The sequence below is a fragment of the Siniperca chuatsi genome, linkage group LG7, assembly GCF_020085105.1.
Source record: "Siniperca chuatsi isolate FFG_IHB_CAS linkage group LG7, ASM2008510v1, whole genome shotgun sequence".
NCBI classification, from domain to species: domain Eukaryota; kingdom Metazoa; phylum Chordata; class Actinopteri; order Centrarchiformes; family Sinipercidae; genus Siniperca; species Siniperca chuatsi.
The window spans coordinates 5,494,512-5,512,605 of record NC_058048.1 but is presented as its reverse complement, the minus strand read 5'-3'; the positions used below and the strand labels follow the sequence as shown (position 1 = coordinate 5,512,605).

General features: G+C 41.2%; 1 protein-coding gene across 2 annotated transcripts in view; it reads right to left on the bottom strand.

The window, feature by feature from the left end:
* lrrc75a (leucine rich repeat containing 75A) overlaps window positions 1–18,094 on the bottom strand; it is a 58,333-nt gene that overhangs the window by 14,041 nt on the left and 26,198 nt on the right. For both annotated transcript variants that reach the window (XR_006378523.1, XM_044201869.1), the window contains one exon: window positions 15,685–15,797. Coding sequence is in view for 1 of the 2 variants with exons in the window: in XM_044201869.1 (XP_044057804.1) it covers window positions 15,685–15,797 (113 nt within the window). In the remaining variant the exon portion in view is untranslated. The remainder of the gene's footprint in view (window positions 1–15,684; window positions 15,798–18,094) is intronic.

Genomic DNA, 18,094 nt, shown 5'->3' with positions numbered 1-18,094 from the left:
ATCTGATCCGGATGCCTCCTGGACGCCTCCCTCGGGAGGTGTTCTGGGCATGTCCCACCGGGAGGCGGCCCCGGGGAAGACCCAGGACACGCTGGAGGGACTATGTCTCTCGGCTGGCCTGGGAACGCCTCGGGATCCCCCCGGAGGAGCTGGAGGAAGTGTCTGGGGCGAAGGAAGTCTGGGAGTCCCTGCTTAGACTGCTGCCCCCGCGACCCGGCCCCGGATAAGCGGAAGAAGATGGATGGATGGATGGATGGATAACCAGTAACTATAGCGGTCACATACAGTAGAGTAAAAAGTACCATATTTGCCTCTGAAATGTAGTTGAGTAGAAGCAAAAAGTTAGCCTGGGAACTAGACGAATCTGCCGAGCTCATGTTTACTTTGCTCTGGCAGGTAGGTCTGAATCATGGATGTTTAAAAAAAGTCAGCATCTTCACCGGCTGATCTATGTAGAAGACATGGAAATAAGGAAACAGCATTGTTCTTGTATTAGTCCAAGTATTTGAATTATATAATTGTAATTATATAAAATGTAAGATCAGAGTATTATATCGTTCTAACATAACACTGCTTGGCTGCTTGCTTACTTGTTTGTATTTTCAAACAGTATTAGTCAGAGGATAAAAGAATGTTTTACGAGACACTAACGAAAGGTGTAAGCAGAATTGGCTTAAACAAGGCAAAACCACTGGTTAGGTCCTTTAATTCCCCTTGTACCTCTGCGTGACATTATTATTTGCCTTGTTGTCACTTTTCTCCTTTTCTTTCTTTCTTGGGCATGAACAGAACGTGGTCTGGTATGGCCTAACTGAGTACGACCCTCATCTATTATAATGGAGGGCAAAGATAGAGCAGAAATGTTCAGAAATCTATTTAGAACCAAAAGGGATCATCCAGGCCCAACGTTCCCATGCTGATAGTCTAATGATGACCTACGTATCTCTAATTATCACGTTGACAAAATAATATCTTGTGAGTCATATGCTACTCCTCCACTTATCCCCAGAAATGTAGTATGTATAAAGATACAGGGACCTCGTCATAGCCTGGATTTCATATCGCATGTCTGGAAATGCCACTTTTGTCTCAGCTCGTCTTCAGGGCATCACCACAAGATTTAACTGTATTTCACCTCCTTCCCTGTATCACTCTCTCTGTGTCTGTTCCTGTCTCCCTGTAACTCTCTATAAGATGCGTCCGGCCATATGCAGCCACAAATCTGCACGCTCTCCCCTCTCTGCCTGATCTCTTCCTCTGAAAGATCTGAAACCACCCACTTGTTTCCTGAAACAGACTCAGAGGTGAATCCAGGTGAAAGTGACTGCTTCACCAGCGGCATCCTCTTCAGACATGAAATGTATATAAATGAAGGCAGGGAGAGATTATACAGGGATTTTTAAGATAATACATTTGATTATTAGAATATGGTCTTAATACATTCTATGTACGTCTTTATTTCTCCTCTCCCTGACTGTGTTTGTCTCCCCCAGAGATCATTTATCACCCAGTCAGCTGGTGTGTGTGCACACCCAAGACGGCAAGTCTCCTTTTGCCTCTTTCCTCTCCTGTTCTGAAGGAGATGTTGAGAAACCTCCACCTCCTCCTCCTGTGCAACAAGGTTTACAAAAGGTAGCACAGAGGGTGTGAGGGGTTAGGTTTATGTCTGCCTGATTGTGTTACTATTACGAGCAGGAGGAACATTGCATCTTAGGCGCGGGACTATGCTCCGTCTGAATGGACAGTTGTGACATATTTCAAGAGACATCACTGACTCCACTCGTCTTGCTCAGTAGTTTTAGTCATGTGTCATCAGGAGATGTATTTATGCAGAGTCATATTCTAAGCAATCACTAGAGCGTCTGATTACACTGATTAGGCAAACTTCAACCAGAGAGGAGGAGGTTGGGAAAACCAGCTGCTCGAGTGTTCAGGTGGAAGAAAACCCAGCAAACACATTGTTCTCCAAGACACGGGTTGGACACCACATGCCCAGCTGCTACATCCTCTCCTAATGAAACAGCATCATGTCTATTGTTCCCTCTTGTCCAGGTGACCCACAAGAGTATTTTTCTGGTGTACTTTCCTAAGTGGCTGAACCATAGAGCCCACAGAAATTCAGGTGACTCAGTAAGCTTTTATTGGTTTAGCTCCTTTGTTTGAAGACTGGCATTTGGAAGCCAGTGCATGATTCCACTGTTGTGAAATGTTTGTTTAAAAGTACCTCACATTACTACAAATTGGAAGAAAACTATTGATAATGCACTTAGAACTTCTTAGCCACTTCTACCCTCATTGTTTTGGTTTTAATAACACATTTACTTGTTGTTTAGTCGCACCACTCAGTCCCTGTAATCAACCACTCTTCCAACACCAAACAGAAAAAGTCAGCAACTAGCTGGTGGACATAGTGGAGTATTTAGCAGCTAAAGAGACACGAGTCCAAAGGAATGCTAAAGCTGCTCAGTGTCTGCTGGATGTGGTAGGTACATTTCTGCTAACACATTAGCAAAAGGTATCATACTAGTTCTAAGCAGGTATTAAGTATGTCGTAATGTCACACTGGAAATGTGACAATTAAATATACCCAAAAGAGTCAATATGCATTCTTAAAGATCTTTCAGTGTGCTGTTGATGTATAGTCCTCTCCCACAATGCAATTCACAAAGGAAATAGAGAGGCTGCTCACAGGAATGCAAGTTCAATAATTAACATAAATTAAGCCAATTCTGGATGGTGGTGAAACAGCTCCAGGAACACCTAAGAATACAATACATACGTTATGGTGTGTCAAGCAGGAAAGCAGGAGTAGGACCCAAATGCAGACTAGCAGGCAGAGGTGGTGCAGATCAATACTTTTATTAACAAAGAAAGGCTTACACCGAATTGTCTCAGCAGGTAAGCAGTCCAAAACAGAAACACAAGTCCAACAGTACACAGACAGGCAAGGTTCAAGGGACCAAAGACTCCAGGGAAACAACAACCCAGGGTGCTTGACAGAGATACGACGACGAGCCGACACTGAACAAAGGAAGGACACAGACTAAATACACTTAGGTTAGGGAGACAACGAGACACAGGTGAAACCGATCAAGACACAGGTGAAAACAATCAAAGACAGGAAGCAAAACGAAAAGACACTTGAGGGAAGGAGGCTATTTCAAAATAAAACAGGAAATAACGGAACACAAATATATCCCTAAGGGGCGTGTGAATGTGTTACTTTCTTTCAACTGATGAACGGGTGAATGTGATATGTAGTTGAAGCACTCCGAGTAGTTGGAAGACTAGAAAGGCACTATATAAGTACAGTCAATCAATCTTTGCTGTACCTTTGTGAAGTTTAATTGGCAGTAGCATCCTAAAGTCGCAATGTGTTGTCCGGCGGCACAAGTATTGTGTCATTTCCTGTTAGTATAAACCGGTACATTGATTTCTTGTATACAAACTACAAATACAGTATCAAGGCAGCAACTAACAATTAATTTTATTATAGAAAATTATATCATAGTTTAATTAGACACCAAATCGTCACATTAGAGAAGCTGAAACCAGAGAATGTTTGGCATTTTTGCTTAAAAAAATGGCTGAAACAATGAATCAATTATGAAAATAGTTGCAGATTAATTTTGTCGATCAACAGTATACTATAAAGATTAGTATACTGTATACAATTAGTTTGTAGTATGGAATTGGGGCACGTGGCTGTGTCAGCTTGTGCTGAGATATGGCCGCCCCCTAGTGGCCATCAGTTGATTACTACATCTGTATGAGCAGCATATTCTGAGCTGTCCTCACCACCAGAGGACCCGTCTACTGTCCGCCAGCAGCAGGAAACTCAGCAACTTTTTGAAGTGTGGGAACATAAAATCCACAAACAAATGATTTTAAACCAATCTACTATCTTAAAGAAAAGAATTTCTGACATTGTCGCAAACCTATTAACTTTTAGCTTAATAATGTGAAGAAGAAACCAAACTGTGACCGAAGCAGTTGGCATCATTTCAGCTATTCATCTACAAAATACACTGGGAACAATCAAGTTACTCTGTACAAAGTGTCTTTATCTGCAGTGGAGCTCAGTGGGTAATACCATTATTCACACAGCTACGAGGTCACTGGTCCACTGGGAATAAACATGAGTCACATTGAAGCACAAACAAATGACGGTGTTGTATTGTGGAGGAGGCTGGAGATGGAAATGCAAACCATCAGTCCTGTTTTATCTGATTATGTATTCATATTCAGCCATGCCAATGCATTCAAAGTAGATGACCAGTGTGGCACTATGTCATCGTACAGCCGTGAGCTTTACATCATAGACACATACAGCAAAGGTTACATTTGAATTTCTTTGCTTCACCACAATACTTTATATGTACATATAATAATATGTACATATAGTAATAAGTGCTGCATAATGTAAAAAGAACGATCATTTTCTGTACAAGTAAATGTTTTGTAGTTGAGAGTGGATACAGAGTCCGCTTCTTTGTGGTATTTTTGAGCTTTTTGAGACGTGTTGAAGCAAGAAGGAAGTGGTGGGATTAAAGACGTGCTCCGCTACACCATCTGGACTCACAAATTCAAAAAAAGTCCGTTTTTTCTTCTCAGCCCTGTCATAGCAGATCATTAAAAATGTATCAAAAGCACAATCCGCCTGAATCACCTTTTCTACTGAATCTTATTGTCTCCTACTCACACAGCATCGCCAGTGGTTCTGTCATAATCTCATATATTTTTAGAAATGGGTGTTTCATTCTTTTCCCTGTTCTCCTCTGTGAGCTATGAACATGAACTGTGAGTTATTGTAAAACCAGCTACAGCCTCAGGGTTAACTGTGCTGTTCACTGAGGGAAGGCAGACGTGTACAATTTGGGATCTGGGATGGAGGGCAGAGAGAATGTTCAGAGGACGAACAAAATGTGGATTAAAATGAGAAAAGGCAGAGAAAGAAAATGAATCCAAGTGCTTTTGAAGTGCTCGGATTAATTTTGAAACATCATTATCTCCAGATTGTAAGTTATAGCCTGCATTAATATTTTAAGCTTGTTAACTAAGTTAACTTTCCCACTCCAACTAAGTTTGACAACTGCAAGCTTTTGGGCTGCTCAAATTCTAAACAGATTTTTTTTGTGTTTTTGCAATGAATTCAAGTGAAACCAAATACGAGGGATTGAAAACAGTGTCAGGACAAAGGGAAAAGTCCTTATTCAAACTGAGGATAAATATGAATTTAGCTGTCTCTTTTATGCACAATAATGCAAGTCTAGAGGGAGAAAAGTGCACTCACACTGAAGAAAGCAGCATGCCAAAACATTAAACGCCACAGGACACAAATCAACTGGGAAATTATAGACATAAGGAGAGACTGATAACAACAGCACAGGGAAATAAAGGGGCAAGAGGAAGACAAAAGAGACGCCAGAGGTGTGGAATAAATCTGTTGTGCTGTACTTTCCTTCTCCCCATTCAAACACAGAAAACCTGACATGACATCTAGATATTTGCAATGCAACACTACAGATTGACATTAGAAAATGTTGCAGTTATCTAAACATTACCAGGAAACAGAAATAGCAAGGGCTCTTTTCTTAGGGAAGATTTAAACTGCCTAAATTAAAAAAAAATAAACAAAGTATGTATTTACTGTGGCATAATTAAATGAAAAACACATGTTAAATATAAAAGGACATTTATTTAGCTTTTTGTTTTTAATTACTGAATTAATTGTTTTTCATTATGACATGAATTTTCCACGCCGCAATCAAAATTAAATCACAACACAGAAAAAAGTAAGTGAAGAGGTCTATTGCTGAGAATTACAGCGTTCTCAGGCAGAGAGCAGCATAGACCTGCATATACAAAGCACTGCCATTAGTTTTCACCAGGAGGTGACAGGGAGCTTTTTCTTTTTTTTGAGATGGAGACACATTGTGCATGCCAACATGAAAAACAATCAACGTTCACCAGCTAGTTAGCAACTAACAACTCCAAATGAATGCTAATGTTGCGGCGTGTTAGCTGGATGTGTAAAACAGGCAACAGTTTTCAAACTTAAAATGTGACGTCAATGTTGTATTTACTGCTTGTTTTCTGCTGCCCCGAGTGGTAATAAAACCAGTTATTGTAGGTTTAAGTGTAGTTTAAACCAGTCATTGGAGGGTGTGGATAAGAGATTGGCACATAGAATGTTCACATATACATGAAAAAAAAAGGACATGGAATTTTATTTGCTGAATTAATGGCTTTATCGATAATCACAAAAAATTCAATTAGTGGTTCAAACCCTAAAATGGACAAAACTATACTATGTACTATGTCATACATACAGTAGCTTGTTCTGTCCACAGTAAAGATGTTCAGCTGCTCCTCATCAGTAGGTCTTTCACTGCCTCCCCATGCTTTTATCAACAGATAATACTAAAACATCAAACTTCCTCTACAGTCGGAGCCTTCTCCAGGACCTGATTAGTGTAAACAAATACTTGTGAGAGGTTTGCAACAAAAGCAGAAGTGATTGAGTGTGAAAGGGAACAAGCTGGCAAATCGATGACTTCCTACAGGCAGGAAAATGGGTTAGAAACTAGCGCTGCTACATTTCCAGTAATTGCTTTTTGCCTGCTTCTCTGTCTGACAGGCGTTTCTGTCAAATCATGTAGGTTCTTAATGTCTTCATAATATTGCTGAAAACTGGCTTTAGGATATCAGAATATTAAATGTTTGCTGAGTATCAACCGTCAGCTGCTTCAGATTAAAACGGTGGCCCATACTGGTCAAACCCTATATTCATCTTTAACTGGCTACTTTCTTCATGTCCTTCACTCCCACACAGACACTAAAATTTAAATATATATTAGGACTAATATCCTCCCTGCCTGTAGCTGCCTGCTGGTGAGACGACGCAGAGAGGCACAGACATCCTGAGTCAACACTCAACTTCTCGCTCTGCTGGCTGTCAGAGCACAGGTGGGAGGCAGCCAATAAATCTGCCAGACAGACAGGTACAGCTGCAGATAGACAGACTGAACAGGATGTAGGTAGGCAGATAGAAGGACAAGGTAAATGTATTATTTGAGATGAAGAGTGATCATTTGTATGTGTGTGTGTGTGTGTGTGTGTGTGTGCAGGCGTATAACAGTGTGTCATGGGTTTCCATGGCAAACAATGTTGTTCTCAAGCAAAACCTCAGCAAGACCTCATTATTTCCCTTCTAACATCATGAAAATTAAACAAGCCATTTAAAAAAAAAACACACAGATGCAAGACCCAGGGGAGGCAGACACGCAGACAGACAGATTCAGGTCCAGGGCCAAATGGTCCACAGACAGGCAGCTGTTTACTCGCTGGTTGTCAGTCAACATCTTGCCTGTGAAGCTTTTTGGCTTGCTCCAAAAAGCCAGTGGATGCCGTACTGGACCCTCTCCAGAGACTTTATTTAATTCAACCAGTGTGAGCGTGGTGGGCAACACTGCAGGGCAACGTTGCCTAAGGAGACGTCACAACTGCCCTGTCATTATTTTATACTGAGGGGCCAACATGTTGAGGAGCAGAATAGTTTTTTAAGTCTTAGCAGTGTTTCACTTCACTTTGCATCATTCACAAAGCATGGGGTGGCAAACTGTACCCCCATACAGACCAATATACTGATGCTGACCTGGAACTTTAAAGCTGCACTAATTAATATTTCTATATTAACAATGTATCAAATGCATACCTGCCAACACTCCCGTTCTTCCCAGGTTTCTCCCGTATTTCAGGGCCATCTCCTGGGAAACTCCTGTAATTTGCATGGCCCTCAAACTTTATTGTGAATACATTACACGGATCCAAGTTTTGGATGTTTTTCTGACGGCACCCAGCTAAGTTAACGGCTGCGTTTCATTAGTCGTACAACTTCCGCTCTGCACTTGCCCTCGGGGGAATCCCCGCCACCATCATAAGTGTTGTTTCATTCGTCTGAAAAGCTGAAGTGAACTTGGTGAGATCGACCCTCGGAGGGCTGAGGGCGTAGCAATAATAGTTATGATAATCATGATACAGATTACAAACAGAAATTTCTAAATCAGAAGCTGATGCAGCTAATTACAAAGTGCCTGCATATTGCAATTATCCGCAGAAAATGCCTTCGCCTCATTGAAATGAGTCGGCAGGTATTTCTAATGATTTGTAAAAAGCAGTATAGCCCTAAGCCTACAGCTGGGGGATGATCCATGATAGTTTGGGCTGAAAGTGTACAAGAGCAGGTGTGTTCCATTTAAATCCCCGCTCCTCCCCTGCACACTTTCCCTCTGCTCTCCAAGTGGCCTCCGTGCGACGTAATATCTGTACTCATACTCAGAATGAATGAGGGGAAGTGGAACTACTAATGAAATGCAGCCAACGTTAGCTGTTGTCAAAATGGCAGGGCATGACCCCCCCTCACTGAAAAAAACTCCTGTATTTTGAAACCGAAATGTTGGTAGGTATGATCAAATGCCTACACATGATGTGAAAGGTGTCGCTTGGAGAGACAAACCAACAGAGAATTTTCACCCGAGCTCTTCTCACCTCTGTGGAGCGTTTTAGCGTCTTTCAGCTCATTGTTTTGGTTTTAGGGCCCCCGACTTTACTGTTTAGGCTCAGTCTCACTGTTCTCATCAAGCACTTCCAGCCAGGCAGCTGTTTTCAGCAAAAAAGCAGATATAAGCAACTAACTTGGTAAGAGCAATGTTGTTACTACTGAGAGTAATGATGGCCAAAACTAATAAGCTGGCTGTAACTTGGCCATTCTGATTATTTAATGGGGATATTTGGGCATAATTCCGGCGTGTCCTCAAGACGTGCTGAGTTTTTCTCGTCTCCATCTGCTTCTCTGTCTCCTGGCCCGCTCTTCATACCCAGAGTACGACTCCAATCAAACACAGCTGACAGGCAAATAAAGCAAATTCCTTTTCAAGGAGTTGCTAAAAAAGTAACCCTGCCCTGCCCTGTGAATATCTGCTGTCACATTGTTTACCTCACAGTTTTCTCTGAAGGGGTCCCAGACCTTGGTTGTAAAGCAGAGGAGAGACCAGGTCTGCTGGCTGCTCCACACATTCAGCTGTGCAGCTGCCTCATTTCAAACCACTTTGAGTGGACTTGTTGAGCTCACTGAAAGGAGCTGTTGTTGAGCAGCCAGACAACGAACAGTAAGCCTTGTTAATCCTGCTTTTTTTTTTTTTTTTCACGATTCACAATGACAACTACTCTTGTTGAATAGACAATGACAAACTGCTGGCCAATTTATTTACATTTTACACATGCTCCTTCTTTCTATCTTCACTACTAAAGTTTTCTGATTTTGACGACTGTGATCTCAGGAAGAAAGTTCTGATCAGATCCAGAGCCAGAGCTGCCAGGCCCAGCTGGGTCTGATCACGCCCCCCCTTCTCTGTCCAGTACACTGTCAGTGATGTAAGACCCGAAGCTGGGAGTTTGAGGGCAAACAGGGAGCTTTTTATAATTTCTTCATACAAAAGAGACAAATTATACCCAAATACTGTTTGTTTTGCAGAAGACAGCAATATTTATTCTGGAGGATCACCAACTTTTTCAGCTTCTTCTGCTTTTGTAGTATTTTACTGGCCTCTAGGCCTTAGAGATTAGGGGTTATTTGCACAAGAGTAAGTGAGTGAAGTATTTAGTCATTTCTCCCTTCATGTGTGTGCGTCTTTAATCTTAATTCTTCCACAAACAGATGTGAGTCTAAAATATCTGATTCATGATGTTGGCAGCTCAGCCACGGTGTGTGTAACATTTAGTGGAGATTAACTCAAATTGTGGGAGAATATATTAAAAAAATACTGAATAATTTTACACATATGTCATGGCAGTGAATGGCTGACATCTGAGAGCAGGCGTTGCTAGGAGATTTCTGTGGTGCTCTACCAACCCGAGCACGTCAGCCCTTAGTACCGTACGAAGACATTTTTCCCCCCTTTGTCAACAAGCCCACATAGCATCGGTTATGTACCCTTAGTGATTTAACCGTCTCTTCATTCAATGGGAGGAACCATTGCATGTTTAAGTTTGTAGTCCACTTACAAAGTGGAAAACAAGCGAGCTAGGCTTGCTAGCTTGCAAACGTTAGCAGTGATTCCCACGAGACGTTACCTTTTGTTCATGTTTTTTCAACACCTGCTGAGTCGTCGGCAGCTCCTGCACACTAAAGGCCAGACTTATTAAGAAAACGGCGTAGCGCACACATGCGCTGCGGTTTTCACTATGTTTGTGACCTCAATCTGTGCGTATTCCGCGACTGATTTACTGAGGCAGCTCCTGGACTGAGCCTCCAGATGCACTCTGCCAGTGAAGGAGAGCTCGTCGGAGCAGATCAGAGGTGGCATCGCTGAGATCACTAAGCTCAGAAAAGAAATCAAGGTAGTGATGGAAATATTGCAGAATATACACAAGGTAGGCTACACACGACACCGCAACCAGTGGAGAGAGAGAGCGAGAGAGCGAGAGCAGGTGGAGGTGTGGATGTGAATACTGAGGTAAATGCAACTAAACACACACTTAACAAAAGAAAGAAAAGTGCAGCAGTAGCCAGTAGTGATTTTACAGTTCATTGATATTGATAGTAAAGATGGTAAATTTAAGTTTGATGAACACAAACCACAATTCCCAGTCAACTGTTTGTTTGCGTTATTAGATATTCGATATTGCTTCAGTTTTGTTTCTAATAATGAGGTTTTAGTTATATACAAGCCTGTATTTAATGCACACAAGGGGCTCTTTCTCCTCCTATTATTTGCCTGATTCTCACTTATATGCAATGAGGAGAGAGGCTCACACTGCAACTCCAGCCTGCTGCGTCTGCTTGATAAATGCAGCACATGCGTTTGGGGCAGAATGCTTCACATCTGCGTCTGACAAACAGGTGCAAAAGCTGCATTAAATCTGGCCCTCGATGTTGTGTTCATCTCACACATCTCTCAGCAGGAAGGTGTACATTTTGGTACCTGGTGGAATTTAAAATTTGCAATCTGTAAAAAAAAAAGAGTTTGAATATACTGATTGCATAACAAAAAACTGAGAAATAATGAAAAACAAGTTCTGCATCAAATTCAAATGATGAACAAACTTGATTTTAGGAGTTATATTGATATTAAAAAGAGCTATTATGAGATCAGCAATATTGCTTTGTGTTTCTAGGAGTTTTTGTCATCACTGAGAGAACATTTCCCTCGTGTTAAGAGATTCTAAGTATTATATGTGAACTGTCCCTTTAACTGAGATGCACAAAGCTAAAAGCAGCAGACCAACCCCAGAGTGACACTGCTGTTACACAGTGGGAACACCGAGCGATCACACACACACACACACACACACACACACACACACTGACACTGACTACCATCCACAGAGCAAATGAACAAGTCAGACAAACACGTTTAACACACACACAAGTAAAGGAGACAAAAGCATATCTCAGTTACTATAGTCACTGATTGCGAAGGCTTTAAAGAAGTCTGTAGCATGTAAAGTCAACAGCATTATTTGTAGCACACACACACACACACACACACACACACACACACACACACACACACACACACACACACACACACACACACACAGAAAGGGAGAGAGGTATTTTCCATTACCATCAGGAATTATTTTTGTAACTGTTCATGAAGGCTACAGGAGTGTGACAGTAATAGACAGACTCTTAAGACCTTTGTAATAGTGAGATGTATTCCTGTGTGCCAATATCTGATTCAATTACTGCATTCTTAGGTCAAAATCTCTCTTTAACCTGTCTACCAATGCCAGCTTTAACATTGTTGAAAGTTATACAAGACAATCAGTTTCATTTAAAAAAATACCTTATTTTTGGAGCCTCTCTCTCAAAGTAGGGCTACCTGTGTCATCAGTGTTAACTGAGGACCGCTTACCAAAAGGAAATTGTGGTGTTTCTTATAGTTACTAGCAGGAAATGTTATCCAGCAACAGGAAATAATGAAGCAGTGCTTAAGACATTGCATTTTGTTTGGAGTGATTGATAGCCAAACTCACATCAGTGCACATTTAAAGTCTTTGACCAAAACATTTGACCAAATTTTGCTTCCTAATTGTCCAGTTTACATGTCTGTTGAATTTCATGAGATATGGTACATTCAGCTGTGATACTGTACATGCATTTCTTCTAAAATGTTGTTTTGCACACATAGCTAGTCAACACCGCTTAAAATATTGTACTGACCCGTAAATAAGACAACCTGATTATAATTATTATTTTGGGGCCAAGGGCCATTTCTCTGCTTTATCATGTACTTGGGGCTATATAGACAGTGGATGGACTTTGGAGACAACTGGTTTTCAGAAAATTCAAAAAGGCCAGTGCAAATGAATTTGAGTACAATAAAGCCCGATTCGTACGGAATTAACATGACATGAATGAAATATTCACTGTGCTCCTCAGCAGTTTAACTCATCATTCCGGACGGCATTTTAACCATCAGGGAATTACAGGATGCGGTCTGTAACAGACTCGCTTGTCTGTGAATCATCATGTTTTTAAGTTTTCTTCAGTACCAAAGAAATCCAGCGATAGTTGTCTGTACGTCCATGGCTACATGCCAACAGGAACTGCTAATAGCTAATCCAGCATACTTTTAATGGTACAATTTCACACTGAGCTGATAAAAAAAAGTAGAAGGACAAGGCAGCTCTTCACACAGAAAATACTGAGAGATCCACTTTAAAATACAAGGACGTCGCCCTGGATGGGATTTAAATCACAAAACAGGTAACAATTATAAAACAGTAGGTAATTGTGGCTGTAGTTATTACTGGGGGTGAAAAATAACCCACATATGCGCTCCAGATGGGATTAAAATCACTGACCAGGACAGGTAATGTTGATTTTAGTATTACGTGTCCTGTCCTCACCTCCCCTAGAGACATAAATCCAGTCTGAATGGGGCTTTAGAAACATCTGACCTGGCTTCATCCAAAGAATCCATCGGAAAAGAATGATGAAGTAAGAGTGTGTAGAAGTTATTGACACATAACCACACCTGTGTGCAAGGGGCCACAAGAACCCACAAAACTGCCACAGACAACTGAGGGGACAATCAGTGGATGATGTCTTTACAGTTTCTCAACTGTTCATCTGTACAGAAACATTTTTCATCCTTTTTGTTGACTCCTGGAGGGGCTGACGTAATTAGCATGGAGATATGTGTGTTTGCGCGAGTGCGTGTCCATGTGTGTGTGTGTGTGTGTGTGTGTAGTGAGGGCGTTAATGGTGTGTGTTCCATGTAAAAAGATGATTCAATTTCCTTTCATGCCCTGAGACTCAGAGTAAATGGGGCCTGTCTCTCCTCTGGCTAATCACTCTGACTGGACTTCATGACAGCCTGAAGTGCCGACTGCAACGCTGCATTCATTAAATCTCATCCACCAGTCCAGAATTACTTAAGATATTTACCAAACTAATTTTAATTTTCATCTCCAGCTATCATTTAATTCCATTATAGGTGAGATGCTGCTTTAACAGCAATTTTTTGAGCTCACTATTTGATAAAACAAAAGCAACCTATCATTTCTGTTGACTGTGAAAGCACGACAAACACAAACAGACTCCGCAGGGATCCAATCTTATGGCTGATACTGAATAGTTATTTTTCCCTCCTGACACTCGCGCATTTGTCTGCAAACCGTTTTGTAGAGGAGGTGACACCTGGTGTTCATGCTAACAGCTGAGGAGGAGATATTCTCATTTCCTACTGATCCTCCATTCACACAGCAGTGGGAATCCTTACTTCGAATGTGTCCTGCTACAATGTCATTTTTCTACCATCTGCTCCCACCAGGATGCATTTTATAGCAGGTCTGGATGTTTCTGAGCTGATTTAGGTTGTGCAGCATCACACAGTGATCGGGTTTACAGCAAAGGCAAGTCAGTGGAATAAAAAAAGCATTTTCTTCCCTTTAGAATAAAATTTTGTATGGTGATTATGGATACAAATGTGTTTATATTGTAACCTTTTATCATATTTTTACTGATGTGGTTGACTATTGCTGATATATTTAAAGGTGCTATTGATAACATTGACCGTCCAGCCACTCCATGACGCCCCCTCCATTTCCAGTTGGTTGGGCCTTGCTCCCACCACGTAGCTCGAGGGAGCTCTCCAGGGTTCAGGAGAGCATGCTAAGGCATTCAGCACACGTTGTGGCCCGTTAGCAGCTGGTATAGCTGTAAGGCTTACAGTTAAAAAAAAGTATTCCATGCATTCGTCTTCCTTGTCAAAACCTTGCGCCTACATTACCCACAATGCAACATCCGAATCTCGGCTGGAGACCTGTAGAGGTGGTGTGTTTTGCTAGTAGCGGCTAATGTAGCCTCGAGCCGCTAGCCTGCAGCAGAGATGAGGAGCGGGCCACAGAGGTCTGGTAAGCTCACGCCCCCAGATTGTTTTCATGTTCAAACTTGTAGTCTTCAGCCCCAACCCACGCTGACTCAAGTGACATCACTTGAGGACATTTATCTTCAAACAGCTTCACACGGCTCCCTCTGGAGCCACAAAAGGCTTTATACAACATATGCAGTAGTACTCCCCAACGCCTGTAAACACACTAAGGTGTAAAATCGGTGTTTAAGTTTCCTTTAAATGAATCTCCCTTAATGTAACAACAAATCCTTTCTCCAGTACTGCCTGTTCCTTGACACGGGACAAACAATCTTCACCAGTACGCAATACTTGATACTGACAACTATTTCATTTGTGTGCTAATGTTCCATGTGATAATATGTACCAATTTAATTAAACAATACCAATAAATACTGTGCACCAGAGCGCAGAAAAATAAAATTCCAACCAATAAAACCATCAATTAAAACTGTTTTGCCTGAGTGATTCCCCATTGGTTTACACATGGGGATGATGTTATGCTTTACCCCAGGAAATACAATACATTTCATTAAGGAGGCAGATGCTTTTACAATACTGCTTCATCAGGATTGCAAGTTGAATGCAGTGCTATGCACACATAAAATATTTCATTTTGAGAGGAGCTTTCAAAAGCCTGAAGAAAATTCTTTGCTGGCTGTACTTTACAGAGCTGGAGAACCATATGGATTAGCTGTGTATAGTTGCTTTTCATGACTGTTTTGCATATTGTGTAACGCTGCTGTATATCTCAATTCCATCCAAATCTCCATTGTCATTTGGCTGCAGACCTTCAAAATGAGGTTTCTACATAATGCAGGTGCAAGGAGGAGACGTGGAGAGAAAGATAACTGCTGCAATGCAAAGTAAAACAGAAGTAAACAGTTACAGCCACTCAGTGGCTTCAGTGTGCTGAAAGTCACACTGAAATCCAAACTAAATAATACAAATAAAAATACAATATAGGCAATAATGTATGCATAAAGATAGGGACTATTTGACAGTAGTAGGGAAACAAAAAGGCAAAGAGAGACATTGAAGGTGACACAGAAGAATCTGATTTAATCTCCAACTGTGTCCATGAGCGGGTGAGAAAATAAAGAGACAGAGACATCAGTGGATTTTTCCATGGCATCCACAGAGGCAGCAGATGATGACACCCTCGTGACACACCGAGATGTTAACAAAAACAGAGACGCATACTGTACTATAGTCTCACACACACACACACACACACACACACACACACACAGACACTCACCAGGCCTGAGGTTTCCTCTTGAGCAGGCCCTGTCTCCTCCACTGAGAGTGGGGGCTGAGATGGTAGGTCAGCTGACGACAAACCTTCTCCATCGCCCCGAGAGAGTCGCCCTCCTATTGGACGCACAGAGACACAAACTATCAGCTCAATTACAGAGGACTGGCAGTTGATGAGAAAAACCTTCTGGTGGCCATATTGGAGGGATTCCACACCACTGTATCAGTGGTGAGAACAGCTCGTACAGTACATGTAAACTTTCAACAGAACAAAATAGACATGATTCATTTCTGTGTTGTCCTAGAAAGTGATTTCCCACTGTTAGCCTACACCTGCCTGATGTAATGTTGAGCTTTCTAGCTAGCTAACCAAAGTACGTTTTTATAAACACATCTCATCACGTCTCGAGGTGTAATCTTTATACTGTATGTAAAGATTACAGTCTCTGCTAAAGGCACCGAAATGTTTCTCAGGGGAGACTCGTTATTGTGAGCTCATTCATTTTACACAATTTATGATTATTAATTTCATAATGTCTATTTTTTTTTTTTGAATATTGAACATTTGGCGGCTCCATACAACACATTGAATATTAGACATTCATTAGGTTGCCAGAAAAACAACTCCAAATGAACGCTAATGTTTCTGTCTGCTGGGTGTGAAACTAGGCAACTGTTACCATTTTAGCAAAAACAACTTATTAAGCAGGTGATATCGTGGATCTGTGAGCTTGTTTTGACGTTTTTCTGCCCTCTAATAACCAAAATCAGCGAATGCAGCTTTATCACTATGGTTGGAACTTTGCTAAATAAACCTGCTAAATAGTTAAATAGTTTACTGTGTTACTCCTACATTTGGAAACAACTGTATGTTTTCAGTTACACCTGTGTACACCTTGTGTTTAAGGTTTGTAGCATAAAGCTAATTTGCAACACCTATTGGTAGAATAGGAAGACCGTTTTTTGCATATTAAATAACAACACCTCAATTCCAAATGTACATGATTAATAATGGAAAAGTAAAATCTGGATAAATGATTGTCTATCATATGTCATGCATCAGTCATCCATTATTCAGATATTTTATGGTAAAATCACTAACTAACACTATTCTGGAAATGAGCAACAAGTAATGCATAACTGACTGTTTTTAAAACATTCTAGGAGTGAAAGGATTTTATTCTGCATCTATATCGTTCAGAGCACCCTTGATCTTCAAGATATGGACCCAGTGTGGTCGAAATGCGGGTGGTACGATAAAATCCTTCAACGGACCTTAGTGCTCAGTCATCTGTCAAATGTTCAGCACATAGGAAAATAAAAAAAGAATCCAACATAAATAACTGACAGGTATGTATTTTGTATACAGGTATATTTATGTAACAGGTGTATGGTGCTGAGGCTGTCCGTCAAAGGCTTTACAGTAAACAGAGTTGTGCACACAGACGAGTAGGAGAGGGAGGAGAAATGTCATGTTGGACATGACATTATCACAGAATAAGACAGAGCAGTGAAGTGTTACAGCAGCAACAGACAAGAGAAAGACACAAGGATATAATTAAAGGATTTGAGCACCACTGGAGCAAAGAATTAGCAAACACACCTTCTGTCAAGTTTCTGAAATGACAGGACACATGCATACAAACACACACACACACTGTGAGACTGGGGAATTAAACGCTACATGGTGCGTTGACTGGCTGTGTCTACCCAGTGTGCTACATTACATTCACTTTGTGCACTGGTTAGTTTGAGTGACTCAATTACATGTTTATGCACCATGTAGTGTACTTGAACATTCACAGAATGAAATGAAAAACGTTGAGCATAAAGCATGCACATGACTTTCCCACAATGATTTGCCTCGGCGACATGTAAATTATAGTCATGTGAAACAGCATCTTCTGGTTGTGACACAAAATAATGATGAATCAGATATGTCCGACACCTCAGTTTACTACTCAGTATATAGAACCCTACTGAGTTTTCATCATGTAGGGAACAGTGAGCGAGGAAGCAACTTCAGACAACAGCTACTGAGTTACTGACACACCGCTTCTTCTCCACCCATCTGCCTCATCTGCCACCCATATTGAAATGCATTTATTCAGGTGGTGAGTCAGGTTTGCAGGTCCCCAGTTTCCAGTCTAAAACAGATGGTGAGGGGAAGAAGTGATATCAACAAAGACATTCAGTGTTCCCTAAACTGTGAGGTAGCACACTGTGATGTTCAGGTCAGTGTGTGTGTGAGTATGTATTTTGGGCTTGCTTGGTAAAATACTGAAGGGAAGAAGAAGTTGGATAGTAAAGCACAAAAACAATTTTCTAGCAGACAGCATTTGTGAAAGTGAATGAATTGATACCCAGAGGGAGGCGGAGAAAGAGTTCTTCCACATCCTTGGCTGCCAAATGAA